The 27770-nt window shown below is 40.9% G+C and overlaps 1 protein-coding gene across 2 annotated transcripts; it reads left to right on the plus strand.

The window, feature by feature from the left end:
* The first annotated feature begins 405 nt into the window (after positions 1-405).
* LOC111158514 (zinc finger and BTB domain containing 1) lies at positions 406-27649 on the plus strand. Of its 2 annotated transcripts, XM_022520598.1 has the most exons (3): positions 408-1025; positions 17284-19199; positions 26466-27649. In XM_022520598.1, exons 2-3 carry the CDS (start codon positions 17302-17304, stop codon positions 26500-26502), a joined length of 1935 nt encoding a protein of 644 aa, XP_022376306.1. In that variant the 5' UTR covers positions 408-1025; positions 17284-17301; the 3' UTR covers positions 26503-27649. The 2 variants fall into 2 exon arrangements, with proteins under 2 accessions (XP_022376298.1, XP_022376306.1); XM_022520590.1 differs by lacking the exon at positions 26466-27649 and having other exon boundaries at positions 406-1025; positions 17284-20799.
* Positions 27650-27770: the final 121 nt, after the last annotated feature.

Genomic DNA, 27770 nt, shown 5'->3' on the forward strand with positions numbered 1-27770 from the left:
GGCCCGCGCTCGGGGTACCTCCGCTACGGTCCTCAGTCGTGACTCTGTAGGCGGAAGCGTGGAGACTAGCTTGAGCGTCACAGGCTCCCCACACACAACCGCGTGACCCGGGGACTTTCCCCAGGGCGTGCAAAAGCACAGCAGTGCCTCACTTCGAGGGTGGGGGTGGGGAAGGATGCGCCCGCGTGTTCGCGGGGAGAGGGGTGGGGGCGCGGGGCCAAGGAGGCTGAGCCGCTGGAGCCTGGGAGGGGAGGCGAGCTGGGTGGGGTGGGGCATGGCGGGGGAAGTGACTCAAGGCCAGAGGCGGACAGGCCTATGGCAGGCAGAGTGGGGGGAGCGCGGGGAATGGGCGACCCCGGACCGCCTGGCGGCGCACGGGACGGGGCAAGGGTGCTGGCGCCCCCACAACGTCAGGGACGAACTGAGAGGGAAGGCTCGGCTGCCGAGCCCTCCGGGGCAGGGGTCTGACATCTGGACGGAGTGGGAAAACAGCATCCTGCCCTTGGGGAGTCGGGAGGAGCCCAGTCCCATCCAGCTGTGCAAACAGGAGGAGGAGGAGGTCCCAAGCCTACCCTTGGGAGAGGGGCGAGAGGGGTGGTAAAGCCGCCGCCGCGCCGGCCCCCGCGATGCGGGTTGCGCCAGCCTCCCCGGAGCCCGACGCAGAAACTTGTTGCAAACAAACAGGCGACCGCGGGTGCCCCTAGCAGCCAGCGGCGGAGTGGGTGGGCGGGCGAGAGGGAGGGGAAGGCTGGCGGACGCCGCAGCGAACTGGTGGGCAGACCCGGAGTCGCCGCGTAAGCGGGGCCGGCTCAGTGCGGTGCGGCAGGCGCGGCTGTGCGGCAGCGGAAGTCCTTTGTTGCAGCACAGTCCCTGGCAGAGCCAGAGCCTCTCCGCGCAGCCCAACCCGAACGCCGCGCGCCGCCGCCACTGCAGCTCGCTGCCCCTTCGCCTCCGCGCGCCTTTCCCGCGGCTGATTTGCCTTAAACTCCCTAAAACCTCCGCAGCCCCGGTTCCTGCTGCGGTCGGTGAGTATCTGCCAGTTGTGGGGCTATTTGCGCAACTTTGGCCTGGGCGGGAGGACGCGGGCCGCGGGCCTGGCGGAGTGCGGGGCCGGAGCGGTGCCGACCCGTGCGGGGATCCAGGGCGCGGAGGACGCGCCGCGAGGACCCGGCGACGGGCGGCTGCCGGGCCGCCTGCTCGATCCCGGCGTTCGCCGGCGCACCTCGTCCGGGACGTGCGGCCTCCCTGGGTCGGAGGTGAAGCCCCGGCGGAGACTAGTTCTCAAATTAGTTACCTTCTTTTCCCTTTCTTTCTCTGTCTTTATTTTTTGGGGTGGGGGGGGAGGGGAGGGGAGGTGTAGACGGGAGGCGGGAGGACCCGGTTGATTGACGTGCCCAGAGCCCGCTTCTCTCAACTTACAGCTGCGGCTCCTCGGCGGGTGGGAGGGGAAGTGTCCCGGAGCCCGAGGCCGCAGACTTGGGCGCGCTCCGAGGGAGGAGGCGTAAGAGCCGTGCAAATTCTTGCCACGCTCTTTTCACCCCCTCTTGCCGGCACACACGCTTTTTGTTCAGTAAAAAGTAGTGGGTCTCAGGTTTGGGAATTTTCGGTGGAAAAGATGTGTTTGCTGGGAAAAAAGTGCTTTCGATTCCAGTGGTGGGCGCTTGCTAGAAGTTCTGTTAATGTTCGGCAAATGCGTTGGGTGTAGATCGGAAATCATAACCGCTAAAACTTGGAGGCTTGGGTCTGAGCTCAGCCACCGTCCCAGTCTTAGGTAAATTAATCAACGAACGCGTCTGTAGGATCTGAAAGGTTAACACGACCTTCTCCAAATTGGGAGCGTCGGGGAGATGTCGATGAAAGTCGATGTTTTCTGGGGGACAGCAGGGCATTTTGTATGTGTGTTAATAATAACTCCAGTCGAGCTTAAACGTGGTAGGTAACGCGCAGATTCTCTGTTGGCCTGAGTGTAGTTCCATACCGTATGTCTCACTGTCTCACGACAGGAACGATTTTCTCGAACCCGAGGAGTGGTTCCAGGCTTTTTGAGGAGACTTAGAATCAGTTTCATGGTTCGAAGTTCAAGGCACTTTGGAGCAGAAATGGAGAAGGATGCAGTTCTCATGTTAACTTCAAAGCAATCACTACCTTCTTTGAAACGAAGAAATTTGAGTCTATGAAATTTTGTCAGTGCAAATGGACATGATGGAGAGAATTGGGATACTAAAAGATGAAGCCTGAATGATGGCTGGCCATCACAACCTCAAAACTTTATTTTTGATTCACTTGCTGGCTATCTGATGAAGTATCAATAATAACTGAATGGGTTTGGGCGCTGGATGGGGGCTTCCTCATCTTAGAGAAAATTGAAACCTGGTGGATGGGAAACTATTTTCAAAGATCAATAAAGACCGTCTGCAGTAGAACTTTTCTTTAACATCTTAACATTCGTTTTAAGAGATTTCTTCATCATGACCAAATTTTCACTGTGTAGAATAACTCAGGTTGAGTCGCCTTTCCAGAAGCCTTTCTATTCTTCCCATTCCAGTGGGATGGCCTACTTTGGGGGTGGTTTGTGGGGGAGTCCTGGTGCCTCATTGTCAGAGAAAAAAGAGACCATATTTAACCAGGACCTTAGCGGGGCATGAGTGCAGTCTCAGCCACTTGCTCTTGACCTTGTGTTTTGATTTCATGTTAACAGTGCTAAATTTTTTTTTAAAGATTTTATTTATTTGACAGATCACAAGTAGGCAGAGAGACAGGCAGAGAGAGAGGAGGAAGCAGGCTCCCCACTGAGCAGAGAGCCTGATGCGGGGCTCGATCCCAGATCCCTGGGATCATGACCTGAGCGGAGGGCAGAGGCTTTAACCCACTGGGCCACCCAGGCACCCGAACAGTGCTAAATTTTTGTACTGTTTCCTTTCCTTATTCTCTTTCGCCAGGCTCTGGAGAAGATAAGTTCATGGAGCTTTTATTAAGAGTGTCTCTGTGTTCTTGGGGCGCCTGGGTGGCTCAGTGGGTTAAGCCTCTGCCTTTAGCTCAGGTCATGATCCCAGGGTTCTGGGATCGAGCCCCGTATCGGGCTCTCTGCTCGGTGGTGAGCCTGCTTCCTCCTCTCTCTCTGCCTGTCTCTCTGCCTGCTTGTGATCTCTGTCTGTCAAATAAATAAATAAAATCTTTAAAAAAAAAAAAAAAAGTGTCTCTGTGTTCTTTTTAGCACCAATTCCTATCCTAATGTGCAGGAAAAAAGAAGTATCTGCTTTCAGGCCTCTTCTTCCAGTCAGGAAAGTGCTAATAAGCCTTAGCTATTAACCTTCTGGCCCAAAGGGGAGACAACCATTTGGGATACAAAGGCAGAAAAGTTTCCATAGATTTTTATTGTTAAGCTGTAATCTGTTGTCTTCCCAAAAAATTAAATTGTATTTGAAAAACACTTGCTTGAGAGGTCACTTTGTTCTCTACGGGATGTTTTCTCCTGATATTTTTTTCCTTGTGCTAGTATATTTTACCCTGAAATATTGACATTGTTGGTCTTACATGCTTTTATGTGAACCAAATTAAAAGTGATTCATGTATATTTTTTTTTCTCAAAATGGAAATACAAAATCCATGTTTTTTTGTAAAAATTCAACCTATACTAGAGTACATAAAATACAAAAATGAACATCATTCCAGAGATGTTAATAATATAATTCCTTGTTTAAAACAAGGAGAGGCAGCATTCGATCATAACTGTGCTGTTGTATATGCCTCACCCTGCCTAAGGATGGCCTGTGATGATTCATGGCCTTATGTTCTCTATTCCCTATTCAGGTTGGTGAGAATTGACTAGGTGGAGAAAAGGAATGTTTTGCCTTGGACTGGTTTAAAATTCTATGATCAAGTAACAGACGTGAGTGTTTAAATATAACAGGGTTGCTATTTTAAGTTTGTCCTTATGAAGTCTTTACCTCCGTGGTCTGGTTCTCAAACTTTTTCATGCTAATGATGATGTCCATCCAGCCTCTGATGTGTTGATTTATATTGGCCAAACTCATTTTAAAAAACAAAAACATCAAACCCCCCAAAGCTTCATATTTGTAGAGAGTTTAATAATTTCATAGTTGGGAGGGAAGGAGTGGCTATACTTGCCATGAAAACCACTGCCCAGACATCCCTGTATTGATATGGTGTGAAGGGTTCTCCTTGATCAGTATCTAGAGGTAGCATGCCAAACATCAAGGAAAGAGAATTAGAACGAAGAAGGGGGATTAATGACTGCAGTTTGTAGATGTGGCATGGGAGGACACGGCACATGTTTAAGATAGATTTCTAACTATACTTAAATCGTGGCTTGTATGGGAACTACAAGAGATCTTAGTCAAATTACAGAATGAGTGTGAAGTGGTTGATGATGTTCTGAAAACGAAGCCCCAAAATAGTACATAGAAGTTTAATCACAACATTATTTGAGTGTTGGGGACATGGGTTTTTTTACACTGCTCTGCTCTGAGTTTAAAATCGTTTTCCCAGTAATGTTGGAAAATGAATTAAATCACCAGTCGGATTTTTCATTTCTTATCTACGTGAGCTACACATAATCCTTTTTTCAAGGTAACTAAAGAGCTCCGTCCCCACTTGACATCTTTTAGTGTTAGGGAAGGGCTTGCTCTAATGGGCTGTGGGAGTCAGCAGATGGAAGAGGAGATGGGGCAGGGGCATGGCGTGCTGCCTGCCGTGTGGGGCTGTGTGAGAGTGGGTGACTGTGAGGCTCAGGACGTTCCAAAGCGGCACTTCAGTTAATAGTCATTGCCAGGAAGAGTGTTGTCTGGCTTACAAAAGCTGAAACTCAGGGTTCTGAATCAAGACTCCAGAGTTTGAGTCCCATCTTCTGCTTACAAGATGAGCACTTCAGTACCAACCACTAAACTTATTGCCTTATTCACAAAATGAGGATAATGAAAATACCTATCTCAGTGTCGTGAGAACCAGTTTTTTAATGTATGGGAACTTGCTTTGTAAATTTTTGACGACTACGTAAAAGTTGCCATGATTGAAATAATGCAAAAATTTAAGTGCAAAAATGCAAATAATGCAAAAAATTGAGTGCCTGGCAGGCTCAAGCCAGCGGAGCATGTGACTCTTGATCTCAGGGTTGTGACTTTGAGCCCCTTGGTGGATGTAGAGATTACAAGGAAGGAAGAAATTGATAAGTAAGATAAAATGCCTATTTCAACATTTATTCATTCAAAAATGATCAAATACCAACTAAATGCCGGGCCATTGTTAAAGGCTCAGGGACACCGTGATGACTAAAACAATGCCTTGATCTCAGGGAGCTTACAGCAAAGCAGGGGAGCCACATAATTATAATCCGTGCCAAGAGTGTGGTAATAGACGTAACATTCAGTTTGGATGATACATTTTTTGGTCACCATATAGTTGTAGGTAGGGGCTGTTTGGAAGCACAGAAGAGGGACATCTGCATTATCCTGGGATGGGCGGCGGGGGGGGGGGGCTCTCCAAAGAGAGTGAGCTGGACATCAAAAAGGTTCTAAGCAAAGCGAATGGCATAGCATATATGAAAGCATGAAGGCTTTGCTGTGGTAGGTCCTGGGGATGAAGGGGATCTTAAATCTTAAATAGATTTAAGGCTTAAAAATGGAGTTAAGCTTCTTAGAATGAACACACTTTTTTATGATACTCTTTTTATTGGTTTCATTTTGTTGACTTTTAATTAGATGAGAGAGTGAAATTTTCAGGGTTTTGGTTGGACTTAAACAAGAAAAAGGTAGCTATAACTGGGAAAAAACACACAAAAAGCTGTGTGTATCTGCTGAGGGAAGGAGTCCGGGTAGCATTTCCCCTTGTCCTAGAGCTGCTTCACCAGCTGCTTCTTTAGGGGCATTTACTAAATGCTTACTGTATAGCACAGAAACAGGCTAACAGCCTTGCCCTCAGGTTGCTCATAATCTAGTGGTGAGACCTACAGACAGACACACAGATAAGGGTAGTAGCCAGCTCTTATTTAGCATTTTCTCCCTGACAGCCATTGCCTTGTGATAACTCTACACCCTAGGAAGGATCATAATCCCCATTCTCAGATGAGAGAATTGAGGCACAAATTACATACGCAGCCTGCTCAAGGTCACACACCTAGTAAGTGGCAAAGCCAGAATTTGAACGCAGGCAATCTCGTTAGTCTGCGCTTTAACACCTACTTTATGTTACTGTTCTGATGATGAAAATATAGTGTAAATACGTGCAAAATAAGGAGATGATAGAGTAATATCAAAACCTAAAATAGTGGGAGAGGGAGGTACTACGGTTTTTCTGGAGGAGGTGATATACTGATTCTTAGGTATATGGGAGGTTCAGGCAGAAGCACCAGTCGGCATGAATAAAAACGGAGATAAGTACATTAAGTAAGGTGGGCTTGGGGTGGGGGGTTTGGAGTAGAAAGAGCAAAAGCAGTTTTATGCTGCTTGAACATGAAGTTTGAAGCAAGAAGCAGCCAAACATAAGACTAGATGGGTGGGCACTGTTGGCTTTCTATGCTTTGCTTAGAAGTTTGTCCTTTACCCTGAGGATACATGAAGGGAACCATAGAAGGGTTTAAGGAGAATGATATGGTCTGATTTTTGTTATTTTTATTCTTTATTGTTTGAGGGTGAAGGATGGATTTAAGGAGCCAGTTAAGGAGCCTGTTGTAATAACTTGGGAGTGATGTTAGAGGCCTCAGGAGGGCAGGGAAGATAGGCATGGAATAGTGGGGCAGATTTGAGAAATACTGGAAAATTGGTGACAATTAAGGGAGGGAGAAGTCCCAGGTGACTCCCAAGTACCCTGGGTGATTGGTTCATGGCAGTGCCAGCTGAGACAGAGAATTCAGGGGGAGGAGCAGATTTAGGTGGGTCCCAAAGTCACAGAGGCACTTTGGAATAGATCTAAGTTCCACAAAATGAACCCTGAGAATACCAAGAATACCAATGCCACGTGCAAAAAGTGACTTCCTGGTAAAGCTGCTTTTTGCAGAGAAGCCTACTGTTCACATGGTGCCCTCTAGTGGTCAGAAGATGCCATGTTGCCTCTTTAAGATGAACAGCTCAAAATGTAGAGACTGCCTGGATTAAGTACTTTTCTATTTTTTTTCTTTAAAATTTATTTCTTTATATGTTTGTGTATGTATGTATGTATTTATTTAAGAGAGCGCTTGTGTGTGAGCATGAGTGGAGAAAGGGGCAGAGGGAGAGAATCCTGCAGTGGAATCCTGAGCAAAGAGCCTGATGCAGGGCCCAGTCCCAGGACCCTGAGATCATGACCCAAGTGAAACCAAGAGTCCAGTGCTTAACCAGTTGAGCCACCCACATGCTCCTCTCTTCTCCTGGAGGGAGAGAGAAATATTCCAGAAGCCACTGTGTTCACTTTGCTTTCTGTATGCGTAAATTTATTTCCTAGACCTAGCAGCTTACCTGTAGTAACACCTCACTTACTCAGAATTTACTCGGTTGGCAACCTCAGCTTATCCAGTCCCCTGGCCAGAAGCAAGGCTAAAGCAGATCATTGCCTATTAACAATTAAAATAGATGAAACCAAGTGCAGGAATTAAAGTCTTATCTTATAGATTACTTCCCTAGGTCCTCTCTGAAAATTATATTAATTCAGCTTCAGTGAGTTTTTGTCTAATTTCATAACCCATAACAGATTGAAATAGTGGGCAGCGGGAGATCAACATCCCTTTCAGAAGTGATCGCTGTTGGCTTGACGAGCAAGGAGGCATAAAAATAGTAACCAGCCAGCAAACCACAATCTCCCAAAGTACAGCAGTCTCAGGCCATTTTGTGTAGGTGCAAACAGCCCTTGCCAATTTGAATAGCTCGTGTATTTCAGCAAAACACAATGCAGAGGAGAAAGCAGACAGCCAGTTGGTTCTGTACTCAGGGACCAGGATTGAGGAGCCAAGGGCCTTTGCCGTCAGCCACTAAAACTGGAAGTGACCTTGATCATGTCTCTGAACCTCTTAGGGCCTCAGTTTGTTTTCTCATCTATAAAGAATCAGGTTGACATTGATCATTACAAATTCTATGAACTGTGTTCACAATGATGACATTAATACTTAAGGAAAATTGTATTATGCTTGACTAAAAAGACAAGAAGAAATTGTCCTCTCTAATTTATATGAGAACCCTGGGAGGAGTATGATTATCGTTATTGATGAGAAAAGCAGGTTTAGAGAGGTAAAGATGTTTCCTCATAGCTAAATAAGTGGTAGAGTTTGTATCCAGATCTATTGGTGCCTGCTTCCTGAGCTCTTTTTTTTTTTTTTAAAGATTTTATTTATTTGACAGAGAGAGATCACAAGTAGGCAGAGAGAGAGGAGGAAGCAGGCTCCCTGCCGAGCAGAGAGCCCAATGTGGGACTCGATCCCAGGACTCTGAGATCATGACCTGAGCTGAAGGCAGAGGCTTAACCCACTGAGCCACCCAGGCGCCCCTTTCTGGGCTCTTTTTAAGACTTCATTTGAACAAGCGTGCATCAGGGGCTAGCTGTGTGGGCAGTGTGTGCTAGGCACAGGGCACAGAGGCCATTACGTCGCATCCTTATACCTGGAGGTCAGTGAGGTAGGCATTGCTGTATGGTACCTCTGTTAGTACAAATGATAAAAGTCACCCTGTAGCTCTGGTAGGACTGATGTAAAGCTACATTAGGGTTTTAAAAGATTTTAGGGTGTGAGCATAGAACTGACTCACCATTTATAGCATTGTTTCTATGGGAATATGTGTTTCAAGTTCCAAATAACTAACTTAAAAATAAAGTTTTGGAACATAACCCAATTATAATTTCAGAACTTCCTGTGCTAAGTACTGAATTTGCAGTCTAATAACCAGCCAGAATGCCTGTTCTAAAAAGTGAAAAAATTTTTAACCTTGTGTCTGTCATTTAAGTGCCTTGAAGGGAAGCTTTTTAGGAGCACCTACAAAACTGGTTCTTCCTGAAAATCTCAAGGAGAAAATCTAAGGAACTTAATTAAGCTTAGACATTGGACCATTTACTTTAGAAAATGGTATTCTAGGAAAGAATTTCGCCAGCGTGACCTTATTTTTATAGGTGACAAAAATCACTGAGGCCATATTGTCAGGCTCAAGAGTCATATTGCTTGTGTTCTAATCCCACCAAGTCCTCTGTGGCCTTCCAGAAGTTATATAACATTGCATACAATACACATTACACACACACACACACACACACACACACACACACACACACTTGCTTAGACTGGAGCCTGACCATTGATATTAAGGCTTAACAAATGCTGGCTATTCCCATTATTGTTGTACGATGGTTTTCATTTACTCTACCTTTATAACCTCCATTTACCAGTCCAGTAGAGCATATCTGCTTTCCCTCCCATTACATTTTCATACTTTTGTTTATGCTGCTGTGTACCCCTCTCCCAATTCTTTATACCTACACACTTATGCAGATACCTGAAATGTCTTTCCCCTTGCCTTCTGTTTTTCTCTATCCTATTCATTCATTAAGGCTTCACTCAAATCCTACATCCTTCCCAAAGCCTACTGTTCTAGTACAGTCATGATTTTTTCTTTTCCCTCTCTTGCTGAACTTTATTCGGTGTACTTAATTATTCTCAAATTGTTTCTTGGTTCAAAATTTAATCTCTCATGTGGTATTAGCTCTACGTTTACCATCCTTCTCCACCCTCTACCACAGTGCTTTATGCAGTGTTAGGAATGTTGTAGGGGTTTGACACATTCTGATACTCTGATTTATTAACATAAGAAAATCCTTTCATTTCACTTCAGGCAGGCTCTTTAAAAGGATAGTCTGTAACCTTCAAATTAAATCCATATACATATATCCAATCATATAAGACACAAATAGGTATGAGAAAATCACTGTATATATACCTAAATGACCTTGGAGATCCAGAGGTAATTGTTAGTAGTTCAGAGATTGGGGCACTGAATTGAGAGTCTAATGCTAGGCTCTGCTGGAGATTCTCACCGAGGCTATGCAAATTGTCCCCAGGGGAGCTTCCTTGGTCTATGGCACACATTGAAAAGAGATTATTTGCTTTACAGAAGGAGTCAGTCCAAAATTGTAACTGTAAGTAACTTCTTCATTCAGTTTATATGCTCGTTTATAGGCCCTTCAATTATCATTTGACTAAGGCAGAGGCAAAAGAAAGAAAGTTTCAGCAAAGCTGATTTTGCCAATTTAAGAGATTTATAGTGATGAAGGAAAAGTATTTCTGATACCTTACTGTGTCGGTGAGAAGTTTACTGAAATAGCTTACATGCTGTAATTTAGGGACCACGTCTACTGAATAAGACTGGAGGCACCCATACAGATAAAATAGCATTAGAGATAAGAGTTCAAATGTGGGTAGTGGCTTGTGCAAGAGCATCTCGCCAGTAAACCCAGTTGTGAGGACGACTGCCCCGTCCCTGCTGAGTGTTCTTTGCAGGAGGGCACATTACAGAGTCCCAAGTGGTTGGTACCCACCTGGGTGGTCAGAATTCCATCCTGTAATCCTAGTACCTACTTTACCGCACTTAACTACCTCCTTGATACACAATTTAACAGTCTTAGATCTTTGCCCCCTCTATGAAATAAGAATGTTGGACCAGATCAGATCTCTCTAAACATCTGTGGGTATCTAAATTAATATGCTGAATGTGCTTGGCAGCTGCCTTTGAATGAGATGAAACTTTCAAACTAAAAATTTAAAAATTCAGTGTAAAATGTTTTGCATCACCTAACTCCTTTCTCTTCTGGGAGAACTGCATGCATACAGATACCCTTCTGGCCTTAGAACCCTGGCTTTGGATCACATTTGAAGTCCTGCTCTCCTGAAGTACTTCACTTCTAGCTGTAATAAACTTGTTTCACCAGTAACACAAAAGCAGCCACATATTTCAGTTATAAAGACAAGAACAACTACACCCTTGTGTACTGTTGGTGGGAATGCAAGCTGATGCAGCCACTGTGGGAAACAGTATGGAGGTTCCTCAAAAAGTGAAAAATAGAGCTACCGTGTACCAGCAGTTCTACTTTTTGGTTTTTAATCAATGAATACAGAAACACTAATTCAAAGAGAAATATGCAACCCTGTGATTATAGCAGCATTACTTACGATAGCCAAGATGTGGAAGCAGCCCAAGTGTCCATCGACTGATAAAGGGATAAAGAGGATGAAGGATCAGGGCGCCTGGGTGGCTTAGTGGGTTAAAGCCTCTGCTTTCGGCTCAGGTCATAATCCCAGGGTCCTGGGATCGAGCCCCGCATCAGGCTCTCTGCTCCGCAGGGAGCCTGCTTCCTCCTCTCTCTGCCTGCCTCTCTGCCTACTTGTGATCTTTGTCTGTCAAATAAATAAATAAAATCTTCTTTAAAAAAAAAAAAAAAGGATGCAGGATGTGGTATATATACACAATGGTATATTATTCAACTATGAAAAAGAATGGAATCTGGCCACGTGGAATGACATGGATGGAGCTAGAGAGCATATTCTAAGCGAAATAAATCAGAAAAGCAAATGCTAGAAGATTTTATTCATATGTGGAATTTAAGGTCACAAAACAAGCGAGCAAAGGGAGAAAAAGAGAGGCAAACCAAGAAACAAGACTCTCAACGCTAGGGAAAAAACTGATGGTTACCCAAGGGGTCATTGTGGGGGAATGGGTTAAATAGGGAATGGGGATTAAGGAGGGAACCTGTGATGAGCACTGGGTATTGTGTGCAGGTGTTGAATCACTAAATTGCACACCTGAAATTAGTATAACACTGGATATTAACTTGTATATACTAGTATAACACTGGATATTACTGGAATTAAAAACAAGAGCTAAAATAATAAGCAGGGGGCGCCTGGGTGGCTCAGTGGGTTAAGCCTCTGCCTTCGGCTCAGGTCATGATCCCAGGGTCCTGGGATCGAGCCCCACATCGGGCTCTCTCTCAGCAGGGAGCCTGCTTCCTCCTCCTCTCTCTGCCTGCCTCTCTGCCTACTTGTGATCTCTGTCAAATAAATAAATAAAAAATCTTAAAAAAATAAAATAAAATAATAAGCAGTACTTTTACTTAAAACATTTGCAAGCTTTACTGTAAGATAAAGTTAAGGTTTTTTGGTAGAACTATTTAAGAATATAAAAAAATTGAAAGGAGAAAACTTTTGGAATTTAAGTGAAATTGTTTTTTTTGTTTGTTCTTTCTTTCTTCAAGAGTTTATTTGACAGGGAGAGAGAGATCACAAGCAGGCAGAGAGGCAGGCAGAGAGGGGAAGGAAGCAGGCTCCCCGCTGAGCTGAGAGCCAGATGCGGGTCTTGATTCCAGGACTCTGGGATCATGACCTGAGCCGAAGGCAGAGGCTTAACCCACTGAGCCACCCAGGCACCTGGAGTGAAATTGTTTTTAATAAGTGAATGAATATTTAAAATTTTAATGCAAAAATTATTCTCAAGAGATAACAAGCTAAAAGTCTCACAGGAATTCAGATCCCTCACCCCTGGTTCTGTGCCCTGCTTCCTTTTTTTCTTTTCTGTGTTTTGGGGGTTTGTTTTGTGTTATTAGGCCCTCTCCAAGCTTTTCTGAGTGAGGTATAACAAGAACAAAGTTGTTGGGACTACTGGGTGTAGGACTGCTATTAAAAGTTATTCCACCTTGAGGCTCCTGGGTGGCTCAGTGGGTTAAAGCCTCTGCCTTCAGCTCAGGTCATGATCCCAGGGTCCTGGGATTGAGCCCCGCATCGGGCTCTCAGCTCAGCGGGGAGCCTGCTTCCTCCTCTTTCTCTCTCTCTGCCTGCCTCTCCACCTACTTGTGATCTCTCTGTCAAATAAATAAATAAATAAAAATCTAAAAAAAAAAGTTACTTCACCTTTTAAAGTCCGGTTTACGGGAACGTGGATGTTTGCACAATGCCACTGAGGACACTACAGTTCCAGGGCAGCCTAGAAGCTGTAGAAGTAGTGTTAGCAGAATTTTGTTCCACCCCAAGCCCTGAGAGCTTCGAAGGCAGGGATGGAGAGAGACGGCTGAAGACAGTGGGATTCACACCCATGCCTTTCTGACCCGGAGCCCTTGGTTCTCGTCACCGAGCGTGATGCCTTCTTCCACAAAGGAGGCACCTTACCGAATACGTACATGTTGAATGAAGTCACTAATGCAGAAGAAGTCAAGACTCCCCTCAGGGGTGTGTCCTCGAGGTTGCAGAATGCTCGTGGCTGTTGCGGATTCTTGGTACTTCATGCAGTGTCTGGCGCCTGAAGTGCTCAGTGTGTGTTTGTTGCAAGGAAAATGCCCTTGGTGCTCTTGTGTTCGTGTTTTATGTTAACACAGATTGTCTTTTTATCAACGGAACTGAACTATGGCTCCAGTGGTAGCGGTGCCTGTCATGGTGGTGGTGTATGTCTTTGCGCCAAGTTTGGTGGCTGGCCATAAAACTGCTTTCCATTTAGCTTAGAATAGAAGAGTTCTTGGAACTTTTAAGCTCTTTATATCATTATTTTAAGCACAGGAGATTTAAAACCTGAAAGTCTTTATGGATTAGCTGCTGGCTTTCTTCTGCAAGACTCCTCCATTTGGAAGGAAATTTTAAGGTTATCTAATCAAACATAGCTCCTGATGCTTGAATAAGCAACTTCCAGTCTAACTTCATTAGTTATCACATGTCAGGAAGTATAGTTTTACACATTGCTTCTATGACTCCTCATGTTTGATAAGGTATTTGACATTTTATTATTCCCACTGTGACAATTCAGGAAACTTGGGGTCTGTAAAGATAAATAAGGTGGCAAAGGCAGATTGGAACTTAGGTCTCTCAGATCCAAAGCCTGTGTTCTTTTTTCTTTTTTTTTTTCTTTTTTTTTTTTTTAGCTTTTAATTTTTATTTATTTGTTTGACAGAGAGAGACAGTGAGAGAGGGAGCATAAGCAAAGGGAGTGGGAGAGGGAAAAGCCTGCTGGGCAGGGAGCCCAATGCAGGGATCGATCCCAGGACCCTGGAATCATGACCTGAGCCAAAGGCAGACATTTATCGACTGAGCCACCCAGGTGCCCCCAAAGCCTGTGTCCTCCTCCTTCTATCATACTGTCCTCAACGACTTTTCATCCATCTTCCATGCAGGGCATCCATTGTTCTCCAAAAGAGTTTGTTTCATTTTTTAGCAACTCTTACTACTAAAAATTTTTTTGAGATGTCTATCCTTCTGCCTCTTTCCCTTTATTACTCGTTAAAGTTCTCTCTGAGTCCCACAAAATGACTATAGACCTAGAAATCTCCTCTTAAATAAAATGGGCTTGGGTGTGCCTGGGTGGCTTGGCTCAGTGGGTTAAAGCCTCCGCCTTCTTCTCAGGTCGTGATCTCAGGGTCCTGGGATCGAGCTCTGTGTCAGGCTCTCTGCTCAACGGGGAGCCTGCTTCCCCTCCTCTCTCTCTGCCTGCTTCTCTGCCTACTTGTGATCTCTGTCAAATAAATAAATAAATAAATCTTTTTTTAAAAAATGGGCTTGGGGTCAGCATTTGTGTGTGTGTGTGTGTGTGTGTTTTCATTTTGTTGTTGTTTGGATTCGTTTTACATAATTTTTAAAGACCACGTGACCGTGAATTTTAGGTAGTGGATTTACCTTGGTAAAGGTTGATTTACTTTGGTTCACTAACAGCTCCCTTATTACCAGGCATTTCAGATTATTGATGAATATCTTTGTGCATATTATTGCCTTTTGTATCTAGGTACATACTGAGCATTGAGTACAGATAACTGATTTATAGAAGCTTGAAAAGGTTGAAAGATTGTACCTATGTGACATGTTTGACCTGCCTTACAAAAGTGGTAATAATGGTTGCAATTTTAAGAAGACAGTAGGTCTCATTATAGGCTACCTTCCTTTCACTAGAGGCACATCCCTGGCTATGTGACTTTCTGTCATTAGACAGGAAGAACAGGAAGAAGGAGGTAGGATAGGTCCTTAGGTAGTGGGGAGAAGGGGTATGTGATCCACATACGGTCTGTGGCGAACAAATAAAAAGCATGTGGAAATAAGCGTAGATACCTCTTAATTACCACTGTAGGGATTCAAGGGTTTGGGGACTGAAGAGTGAACATTTTATTTCTCTGAACAGCTTGTTAAATGTTCTTTTTATGCTCAGATTGTGTAGGAACTTACTTTTAACTAGAAGATAGATTCTGAAGTTTTATATATACAGATTAAAAATTGAGGCTAAAATTGGATCTTATTTTAGTTTTATAATATAATGGATAGGGCTTCTAATGCTTTTAATGTTTTTCTCTCCCTCTTTTCCCAAAGTCAACTCACTACATTAATAATATTTATAGTGTCTACCATATGTTCAGTGAAGAAAACTAGTTGCAGAAAGGTATATATAAAATGATACCATTTAGGGGAAGCCTGGGTGTCTCAGTTGGTTAAGCATCTGCTTTCTGCTCCGGTCACGATCCCAGGGTCCTGGGATCTAGCCCAACATTGGGCTCCCTGCTCTGCGGGGAGCCTCTTTCTCCCTTTCCCTCTGCCTGTAGCTCCCCTTGCTTATGCTCTCTCTCTCTCTCAAAAAAATGAATAAAATCTTTAAAAAAAAAAAAATCATACAGCAAGAGAAAAGACTATGTGCCTGGGCTTCCATTTGCTCTTGCTGTATGATTTTGATATTGAGTAGGTACTCAGTATCATCTATTGACTCTGTATGGATACATATAAACAGAACTGAAGATACACAATCCAGAGTGTTTGGAGAGGTTACCTCTGGGAAGAGGTACGTGACCTAAGTGTGTTTTTATTCTATTTACTTTATATATTTGAATTTTTTGCACATGTTACTTTGTATACTCTTTTTTAATAATTAAAAAAATGAGGAAAAATTTACCTTTTGAGGATAGACACCTCTTTCCCTAACGGATCCACTGCTTTGTTATTCCCTGAAGTATCTGCCCTGCAATATAAGACATATTTTGACTTTACAGACTGATTGCTTCTCCAGTAATCAAGGGAAGAGCATTGATCAAACCTATTTACTTGTTGCCATTTCCATATAATATAAGCATTTTATTTTATTTATTTTTTATTTAAGATTTTTAAAATTTATTTGACAGAGAGAGCGCACAAGTAGGCAGAGAGGCAGGCAGAGAGCGCGATGCAGGGCTCAATCCCAGGACCCCGGGATCATGACCTGAGCTGAAGGCAGAGGCTTAACCCACTGAGCCACCCAGGCACCCCAATATAATAAGCATCTTAAATAGAATTTTTTCTATGGAAATTTTCAAACATACAAAAATAGAATTATACCTGTCTCCCAGACTCAGTAGTTATCAGCACATGGCCAATCTTGTATCATCTGTAGCCCCCACACCCACCTCACTAGGTTATTTTCTAGTGTATTTTAGATTATATCATTTCATATATCAATATGTCAGTATGTATATCTAAAAGATAGGGACTCTTAACCAAAATACACTCAATCACCCTTAAAAAATGAGCGATACTGGGGCGCCTGGGTGGCTCAGTGGGTTAAAGCCTCTGCCTTCGGCTCAGGTCACGATCGATCTCAGGGTCCTGGGATCTGCCCGATCTGACTCCCTGCTCAGCGGGGAGCCTGCTTCCCCCTTTCTCTCTGCCTGCCTCTCTGCCTACTTGTGATCTCTGTCTGTCAAATAAATAAATAAATAATCTTTTCGGCTCGGGTCATGGTCTCAGGGTCCTGGGATCGAGTCCCGCGTCGGGCTCTCTGCTCGGCGGGGAGCCTGCCTCCTCCTCTCTCTCTGCCTGCCTCTCTGCCTACTCGTGATCTGTCTGTCAAATAAATAAAAAAAAAAAAATCTTAAAAAATTAAAAAAAAATGAACAATAGTTCCTTAGTAGCAATTTTGTGAGACTTTTTAATACTCTGCAGTTATGTACTTTTAAGTTGCTATTTTATTTACTTTCACTGTTTGGATCTTTCAGATACTTTTAAACTTTTTCCTTTCACATTTAGCATACATTTTCCCCCGTAGAGTTGTGATGAAACCAAAATGATGGTTTTTGCTTTGGATGCTTTAGCTTCTATTAAAACCAAAATGAGAAGCTTGACTAAATGGCTGGGCTATCGTCATCTTCACGTCTGAAAGATGATTTGGGTGTCTGTTACTGAGTTCTGCTACATTCGAATGAAGAGCTATGTATATATCCCTTTATTGTGATAGCCAAATCGCCCAAGTCCCAATGTGCGATCAAAACGACCCTCCTTTTCAGGTCCTCTTCTAAAGCTATCTTGTCTGACTCTACTATTCTTGTGTCACATAGGTCTCTCAGTAATAGAAGATGGCAAAGCCCAGCCACAGCAGCTACGTCCTCCAGCAGCTAAACAACCAGAGGGAGTGGGGTTTTCTCTGTGACTGCTGCATTGCCATCGACGACATTTACTTCCAAGCGCACAAAGCCGTTCTGGCTGCCTGTAGCTCCTATTTTAGAATGTTTTTCATGAACCATCAGCACAGTACCGCACAACTGAATCTCAGCAACATGAAAATTAGTGCCGAGTGTTTTGATCTCATTTTGCAGTTTATGTACTTGGGAAAAATTATGACGGCTCCCTCCAGTTTTGAGCAGTTTAAGGTGGCAATGAACTACCTGCAGCTGTACAACGTTCCCGACTGCTTAGAAGACATACAGGATGCAGACTGTTCGAGCTCAAAGTGCTCATCCTCTGCTTCCAGCAAACAGAACAGCAAAATGATATTTGGGGTGAGGATGTACGAAGACACAGTGGCTAGAAATGGCAGTGAGGCCAACCGGTGGTGTGCGGAGCCAAGTTCAACAGTAAATACTCCACACAACAGAGAGCCCGATGACGAGTCTTTACAGCTAGGCAGTTTTCCCGAACCACTATTTGATGTATGTAAAAAAAGTTCTGTGTCCAAATTATCAACTCCAAAGGAACGTGTGTCGCGGCGCTTTGGACGGAGTTTCACCTGTGATAGTTGCGGGTTTGGCTTTAGCTGTGAAAAATTGTTAGATGAGCATGTGCTGACCTGTACTAATAGACATTCATACCAGAACACAAGGTCCTATCACAGAATAGTCGACATTAGGGATGGAAAAGATGGCACTATCAAAGCCGAATTTGGCGAAAAGGAGTCTTCCAAAGCATTTTCCACACAGACGGACAAGTACAGAGGAGACACCAGCCAGGCTGCTGATGATTCGACTTCAACCACGGGAAGCCGAAAAAGTAGCACAGTGGAGTCTGAACTAGCCGGCGAGGAAAAAAGCAGAGCTGCTGAGAGGAAAAGAATCATCATCAAGATGGAGCCCGAAGATATTCCCACAGATGAACTGAAAGACTTTAACATTATTAAAGTGACTGATAAAGACTGTAATGAGTCCACTGACAACGACGAATTAGAAGATGAGCCCGAAGAGCCCTTTTATAGATACTACGTCGAAGAGGATATCGGTATTAAGAAAAGTGGTAGGAAATCTCTCAAACCGCGGATGTCGATAACTGCTGATGAAAGAGGTGGTTTAGAAAGTCTGAGGCCCCCTAACAACAGCAGTCCAGTACAAGAGGATCCCGAAAACGCGTCCTGTGAGCTCTGCGGACTCACAATAACCGAGGAGGACCTGTCGTCTCATTACTTAGCCAAACACATTGAAAACATCTGTGCGTGTGGCAAGTGCGGACAGATCCTCGTTAAGGGGAGGCAGCTTCAGGAACATGCTCAGAGATGTGGGGAACCGCAGGATCTGACAATGAACGGGCTGGGCAACGCGGAGGAGAAGATGGACATGGAAGAGAATCCCGACGAGCAGTCAGAAATAAGAGATATGTTTGTGGAAATGTTGGATGATTTTAGGGACAACCATTTCCAGATAAACAGTATCCAAAAAAAGCAGTTGTTCAAACATTCCGCCTGTCCTTTTCGATGTCCTAATTGTGGCCAGCGTTTTGAGACCGAAAATCTAGTGATGGAACATATGTCTAGCTGCCTAGACCAGGATGTGTTTAAGAGTGCCATCATGGAAGAGAACGAAAGAGATCACAGGCGAAAGCATTTTTGTAATCTGTGTGGAAAAGGATTTTATCAGCGGTGTCACTTAAGAGAACACTATACTGTTCATACTAAGGAAAAACAGTTTGTGTGTCAGACATGTGGAAAGCAGTTTTTAAGAGAGCGTCAGTTGCGACTGCACAATGATATGCACAAAGGCATGGCCAGGTATGTCTGTTCCATTTGTGATCAAGGAAACTTCAGAAAACATGACCATGTACGGCATATGATTTCTCATTTATCTGCTGGTGAGACGATATGCCAGGTCTGCTTTCAGATATTCCCAAATAATGAACAGTTGGAACAGCACATGGATGTTCATCTGTATACATGTGGAATATGTGGAGCAAAGTTTAATTTGAGGAAGGATATGAGATCACATTATAATGCCAAGCATTTGAAAAGAACATAAGTGATTTTCTACTGTACTAATGTTTAGTTGATAGCAGACAGAAAACACCAAAGCAAAGGATATGAGCTATTTAGAAATTTATAAGATGGATTGTTGGGAAAAAATTTCAAGGCCCTTTTACCTTTAATATTTTTGTTTAGGATCTTAAGTATCTACATCTTAGGTGTTATTAAATGTTTATCATTTTTGTTATTTCTTAATAGAATTCTTTGATTTTAGTTTGTTTTAGCTATGATTAAAATTACTTCTCAATGTAGACTACCAGTGGTTGTTACCCCTCCAATGACTATTGAACTTTAGTTGTTTTTTTGTTTTTTTTTTTTTGAATCATAAGGTGATGACTTTACTATTTCTATGTGGGATTTTTTTTTTTTTAAGGTTATCCTGTGAAGTTTTAAATCCAGTATCATTGGCCATTCATGTTCATTTTAAAAACTTTTTTTAAGTAATTAGTTTTTTGAAACTCTCATCTACTTTTATCCCCATTTTTTTTTGTAAGTTGAACAGTGATTTAGCCACTGTTTATTCCCCTTTATCAGTGAAATTCATATTCTTAAATTGACATGCTTTATTAGGCAGGTTAGGTGCATTGACTCTAAACTTGAAGGTTGACATGGGCTCACACTTGGCCTAAAAACATTGATGGACCTAAGGAAATTCCTATAAATGAATATTTCCTATAATTGATAAGATATTATCATTTAATAATCACATTTAAAACTTATATTAAGTGTAAAACCCAATGACTTTACCCCACTTGAGAAACTAGTGAGGACAAGTCATTTTGTTTTGTGATATTAAATTTAACTATGATAGTTAATTAAAAAGACATATCTTGTATTCACTTAAAATAATTTAAGATATTTTGATTTCTAAAGTGTGTTAGTTTATCAATTATTTTTGTTTATAAATAGACTTTAATAGCTCTCTAGGAATATGACATCTAAAGAAAAATGATTTTTTTTTCACCTTTAAAATTACATACTTTTGGAACTTTGAGATTTGAGAAAGCTGCCATGTATATTGATAAATCAAATAAAATAAAGAAATCAATTACAAATCTGGTTGTTCTATAAAAGTATAGAGTGTGGAAAAAATGTCTTGTGTTTTATACTATCTAAGATTTGGAGGAAATGTGTTGTGGCAAATTGCAGTTTATCTCTATGCTCTTTTTTTTTTCTGTAAAGGACTACAAAATTTGAGGACTATAAAATAATCACAGAGCATATAAGTGGAAATAGTTTATCACTTTTAAAGTAGTAGTATTAGCTGTTGCTGCCACAGGGTCTACATGAATTACATGTGAATTAAAACACTGGCAAAACTGACCCCACCAATAAACACATCTATTGAATAGAATGCCTTTTAATGTGAATTACTTGCATTATAATACCCTTCTCATAATGAAAGGGATTTTAAATAACATCTGTATTTGAAGTATAATTTTGTAATTATGAACAGTAACTTCATAACATTGCTTTTTGTTTACATCAAATTTTTAAGATATGCAAGTCATATTTTTCTATAGTTTGCATAAAAGAATAAATTGCCAAGAGAATTGAGAGATATTGACTAACACAGATCTAGTTGAAAGGGAAGTAAGTAATAGAGCACAGTGGGAGCTCAGAGATTTGTGGGGATACACTGTGGTGTTAAGTAAGAACAGGAACAGTATAGGAGGCGTGTGGTATGAGAACAAAATAATGGGAAATGGAGATGGGGGAAATACACTAAAAGTTAAATGAGAAGTAAGGCATTTTTTTTAAAGCCACACAGCACAAAAAGCAGGAAAAGTGATTCATCTTAGCCTTGCAGACAGTAGTTTATCAAGGAATTCAATCTGAAATGCAACTTTAAATGAAATATGGTGTATACATTACTACTGATAGGAACCTGCTAAAAGTTTTTAACAAACCCAAAGACCATCAGAGACTTGTGTAAAGAGAGAAGATAAACTCACTCCAAATCTCCAAACTGTTTATATAGTATCTTAGGTAGACATAATTTTTAGGGAGATCACTTTTTTACATAATCCTCATGAAAATCTATTGCAATGGTCTCCCCCTGTTAAAGAGTAGGGTTCTTTCTAAATACTACCACCCTGTAAAAAGGATTATATGTTCCATTAGGAAAAGGGGGGGTTAATTTATGTTTTGACATGATAACAACCAACAATTAGCAAGCAAGTACATAAACATTGAATGTGATCTAACTTTACATAACTAAGATGTTTACGGTTTCACAAAGCCCCACCTCACCATGTTGTCTCCTCCCAGTTTCATATTACACAGGACACCTTGTGAGATGTTTTGGAACTAACCACAGGGCAGCACAGGCTTCTGTAAGTGTATTGTACAAATTTTCCTCCTGAAAGTAGAGAGTACATTTAAAGGCCGCCTGCCTCTCAAGGGGAATGAAAAATGGCTGACACCCCTCTCCAGCCCAGTTTCTTCCGACTTCCTTTCTCTGCTAGGGTTACAGGGCTGTAACTCCTTGCGCTTGCTTTTTGCCTTCCATGCTGTGAAGGCAATGAACCAAAGCTGTGGAAGCTGCCTTCTCCTCCTGCTTTCATAATTTATGTAATTAGGCTCCAAATCCAAAAATGAAAAGAGAATCTAGACAGATAGATGTGGGATCTTATGTCTTACAGAGTCTTGCTTAAAGGGCCTGTTGTTCTCCACCAAGAAATCCTGGAGAAAGGGAGTCAGAGCCTAACAAGCTTGTCACCAGTTACAGTGCAACTCAGAGGTTTAGAATTCTTTAGTGACAGGACTTGAAATCTCAGATTAATAAAGCACAATAAGGCGGCAATGGAGTAGGACTCAGAAATTTGTCTTAATCTCTCCCATATTTTTAAAGTAAAAATAATTCAGAGAAATGACTCTCATGCATAAAATGACACAGAGCTAATGTTTAATGTATGAAATTTGAATATGGACAACACTTAGAAGAAAGTACATAAGTATTCCAGGGGCTAGTTATAAAATGAAAGGAATTAAAATAAGGACAGACTTTGCTAGGGCAGTCAGAGCATCCATTAAAAGGAAAAAGAGACTGACATGAAAAATCATATCTAAGTATTATAGTTGAGAACAAAAATGTGAACAAAATTTAAAGTTGAATAAAAAAAATTAACATTTGGAATTGTCTAGGTGAGATTAGAGATCAATTTGATAGGTTAAAATAATACACGTTAAAAAAATTACAGCTATAAAATGCCTAATAAAACAATTGCTGTGAACATGGCAAGGACGAGCCTAAATACTTGAGATGATATACCAACTTCTGTATTCTAAAAAAAGGGGGAAGGGAGACAGGTGGTGATTGGCAACTTTCTTCCTGGGGTTAAACAATACTTGTTCCTCTACACTCCTAGTTAAGGAACTTCACATATTTCATATATCTCTGGAAAATCCCCCCCAAAAGAACCAGTTTAGCAGTTAAACAAAACTTTGACATCGTTAACAAAGAGGTAAATTAGTATCAATCAAAAGAAAAACCTGAATGTGTATGTGTACACATTGTTGAAAATAAAGAAATGTGTATTTCTTAATTTCTAATGGGTTTTATGAGTTAAATTTTTTCCATTAATCTACTTGATCAGTTCCTCATCTTTCCTCACCCCATCTCCTTTGTAACAAGTGCTTCTTGGTGATAAATGCCAGTGTTGTACAGACCCCCAACCTAAACAATGCCTAGGATTCCAGGATGCCTAAAAGCTCTGTGGAGCCATCTCCTTGGGAAAGGCCCCCCCATCTCCTTGATACTTGAGGTGTAGTGAACGGGGGAGACAGGATGCATGCCAGTGAACTGAATCACATAGGGTTCTTATGGGTGTTAAGAGTCTGACGCTGCTGCCCAGATTTGGAAGCCCATGGTCTGTCCATCCTACTAGAGCCCACACTGAGTAATCCCGACATCCATTTACGTAGTGCTCCTTAGGTTCCACTAAGTGCTTTACAATACACAATGTTAATTAACCTCACAGCTGTATGAGGTAAGTATTACTCTGATTTTCCAGATGGGGCACTGAGGTTCAGAGAGACTGGAGTGTTTTTCCTAAGATCACACAGAAATTAAACACTAGAGCTGGAATTTGAACCTAAACCTATTTGATTTCTGCGTGCCTGTACTTAAATCACTAAGCCACATACCTCACCTCCCAAGAGGTACAAAGAAAGGCCTTTTCAGCCTAGGAACACATGTGATCAAGCTCCTATGAAACTCTGTGCTCCATGTTCATCATCTGTGATCTGCTGTGCCTGGTAAGGTAGTGGGTACCTAGTAAACATGTTGGATAATGTGAAAATAGATGAGCTGGAAACAAAACTATTTGAATGGGTCACTTAGAATGATGTTTTAGAAATAAATAATATTGACATGGTTTAATTTTCTTTATTTAAACTTAAACCTTTAGTGGTATTATCAGCCATTTTGGAGGGCCCATTGTTAAGTGCTCAATTAAAAATTAATTTGAATTCAACTTCTCTATTTCTACCTCTGTGACTTTTTTCCTTTCTGTTTTCCCTATTCCTGATCTTTAAGTTTTAATCTCCAACCAATAACCATTTTATTGGTTATGAGACTGATGAGTTCAATAATTCAAATCATTTGAAAATACTCCCCCCAAATAATCAGGGCCCCAGAAGAACCAGTTTCCTTTTTTTGTCTTAACAGATGATTTGGATAAGAAGATTTTCATTTCTTTGGGTAAAAAACAAAATAAAATCCCTAATTGCCATATTGTGATTGATTAAATTTTATAGAGTAATATGTTTGTCTAAAAACAAAAGTTAATTATTCTAGCTATTTATAATTCAATTTACCAAAAATATTTTGTGTTAACTTATACAGTCTTACTCATAAAAGAAATGAAAGATAATGTCAGGAAATGACAGCCATTTATGCATCCTAACCTAGCAGCAAACTTTAAAAAAGTGAATATTTAATGCTTTAAGTGAAACAATCCCCCTCCCAATCTGATTTTAACTTTATGCATCTACTGCCTGATTTCTAAAATCTATACAACAGGTTTTACTACCACTGTATTAAAATCTACTACTTTAATGGTCGTCTTTCTACCATCTCCAAATGTTATTTCTAAAGTGAAAAGAGAAATACAAGTTAATGAAGACTCCATAGATGATGTCTATAGAATCACTTAGGTGGCCCACTTTCATTGCCTTCTATCAAACTCAAGGACATATTACTTGGTAACATGGGTAGAGTCTCCTACTAAAACCAGATGAAATTTAGCCACCTACAAATTTATCTGCTGGCAAAAGGCAAAGGTGCAATGATTTAAAATGCAAGGCTTTTTGTGTCTGTGAATATTGGTAAATATGAATATTAACTAAATGACAATAGCAGCGTGTGAACTCATGCTAATTTTGAATGAATTTAATACCACTTACATGTTTATATTCAGATGCTTAGTTGAGTTTAGCATTTAGAAACTTAAATCCTATTTGTCTCCTTTTATTTAGGAGAACCAAATCATTGAGGTTCTTTGGTAGTGACAGAATTGTTCATACTTCCTATCAAAATCTACCACAGATCACTAGGGGGCAGGAAGCCTTTATAATTTCTCATTATCTTACTCATTTGCTGACAAAAAAGATGGTGTAAAGACTGCAATCCAGTACTTGGTTTGAATTGAATGTACCAATATACTAATCACCATTTCAATAAGAAGGCAGAGGAAACTCTAGAGCCAGGGGGATGACAAATATGTAAAAGACATTTCATTTCAGAATTAGGAATATTAACAGTTTTATGTGAGAAAATTTGCATAACCCTCTGTACTTACTATTTGAGAAAGGAATACAGTCAGGTAGACAGCCTATTATTTTAGAAGTTATTATTTTGTTTTTATTGTACTTAAACCAATTGCTTATACTAATCAGAATCAGTAGAGCTCATTTTTAGATGACAGAAATATAATTGCCCAGATTATGAAAATCATCTTTTCTTTCAAATGCTTATGCATTCCCTAATGTGGGACAAAATATATTTTTTAAAGATTTTATTTATTTGACAGAGAGAGATCACTAATAGGCTGAGAGGCAGGCAGAGAGAGAGGGGGAAGCAGGCTCCCTGCTGAGTGGAGAGCCCGATGCCAATGCCGATGCTGGGCTCAATCCCAGGACCCTGGGATCATGACCTGAGCTGAAGGCAGAGGCTTTAACCCACTGAGCCACCCAGGCGCCCCGACAATCACTTCTTAAAAAAAAAATTAGGGTAAAGTGTTGTTGCAAAAAATAAAATTCTACCCTGAATCACAGGGGCAGTTTAGGAGAGTTATGAACTTAGGAACTGGAAGGAAAACTCCTTGGTGTGTGTGTAATGCGTACTTTATTTTCATTTGCAGAGTGTACAACATTTACTATTTAAAGAAAACAATGTTAGCTTAATGGGTGAAGGCACTCAGTACAAAGAACATGAAATTTTAAATTTCTTGGATCTTTCAACCAGAGGTTTTCCATTAACAAGTTGAAGTACATTGTGGGGCACCTGGCTGATTCAGTTGGTAGAGCATATGGTGTTTGATCTCAGCCTCATGAGTTCGAGCCCTACCTTGGGCGTAGAGATAATTTAAATAGATAAACTTAAAAAAAAAAAAGTACATTGTAAAATTATTTGATTTGAGGGAAGACTCTTAATTGCTTTCTTCCTCCCTACTGTCCTCTACCAGGCTGGCCCCCTGTCTTTTCATGTGGCGTGTGTCCTACCCATTCTAGCTTGACTCATGCAAGAAAAAAGAAAATGCCCCTAAAGGTGAAGAATTATATTAGTAATAAGAACACCTTATATTTGAAAGGTACAATGAGTTATGTTAAGGAAGAAAGTAAATAAACTTAAGTCTCAGTCTAAGCTTTTATTCCCATTCTTTGTTGTAGTGATGTTGTGCTGGCCTGGTGCCAAAAGCCATAGAATTCTGACCTAAGAATTATGTTGTATCTTGTAGAGCAGTCAACTTGTAATACTATTTTTCTTGAGTTTTGTCTTTTTCTGTGTGGCAGTGGTGAAATAGGGCCTTCTAAACCTCTGGAGAAGTGAGATCTGAATTTGGAGAGGACATGGGGAAGAATCAATCTTCAACAGATAATCTTTAAGTCCAGACCCAGGAATATCAGATCTGAAGTGACACCATCTTTTCTGTCTTCCTGACAAACCTCATCAATCCCAAAAGTTCCAGTTTCAAGGATCCAAGAAAACTCAGTAAAGATCACTTTGGAATCACTTTGCTGTGACAAAATTGATTCATGGTGACTCTCCTAGTATTTGTGGAAAATCTGCTAAAAGAAAAGTAACTAGAATATTCATATGACATCAATGGTTAAAGCTACACTAAAATGAAAATTTATATGCTAATTATCTTCCATGGTCCCTTCTGAAATCAAAGGGCTTGCTAGGCTACTATAAATATATTATAAAGAGATAATAACATATCTGTGTAAACACATATAATCCTAACAAAATAATTTGAATCACAGTTTATATATTATGAAATATAGTTAGACAGTTAAAAAAATTATACCCCAAAATCTGTAGTTTAGAGTATAAATAAAAAGATGTGGGTACAGAGGAAAAAAAGTGAGACCAATATTTTAAAAAGGAAAGATAATCTAGTTATTATTACTCACTGTAATGTAACATTTGCCTTTCCTCTTTTTCACTGTATATACCAGTCACAAACTTGATTATTAAGATTAATGAAGTTCCCTTTTAAGCCTGTTAAGTTGAAGGAAAAACAGAAATGGTTATTACTTCAATAGTGGTAGATTTTCATAAAACACAGACAGCCAAAAGAATGGATCTTAAGACACATTATTTTCCTCTGAATTTATCAATATAATCTAATAACGTAGAATGACTTTCTGTTAAATATATATTCTTGGTATTAATGTATAATACCATTATATTTCTCAGCTTTCAAATTTCAAGATAAATTTCAACTAAGTATTGAGTGAAACAATAATTGCTATGTTTTAAAAAAACCTTTCACTAGAAATGAAATGTTTGATGAGATTTTAACCTGGCTTCAAATATTTTGTTTTATATGTACATGCTCGAACCTTACGAGTCTTATAGCCGTATTATTTCCTTATTGTGAATACACTTGTAGTTTTACTTTTGGTTAACTGTCTATCTAATTCATCATTATTATTATTTTGTTTCTTATGCAATATCATGTTATATATTTTCAGAAATGCTTATTTTATTTTTATGCCTGTTTCTTCAAATGTTTTAATAAAGAGTTACACAAAGATACCTAACAGTATACATAATAGTATATGCAGAAGTAAAGTCATTTAAAATCTCTA

This window comes from Enhydra lutris, unplaced genomic scaffold, assembly GCF_002288905.1.
Source record: "Enhydra lutris kenyoni isolate GAN:26980312 unplaced genomic scaffold, ASM228890v2 scaffoldscaffold4, whole genome shotgun sequence".
NCBI classification, from domain to species: Eukaryota; Metazoa; Chordata; class Mammalia; order Carnivora; family Mustelidae; genus Enhydra; species Enhydra lutris.

Coding starts and splice junctions, on each gene's coding strand:
- LOC111158514 (XM_022520590.1), top strand. CDS start 17,302: ATGGCAAAGCCCAGCCACAGCAGCTACGTCCTCCAGCAGCTAAACAAC.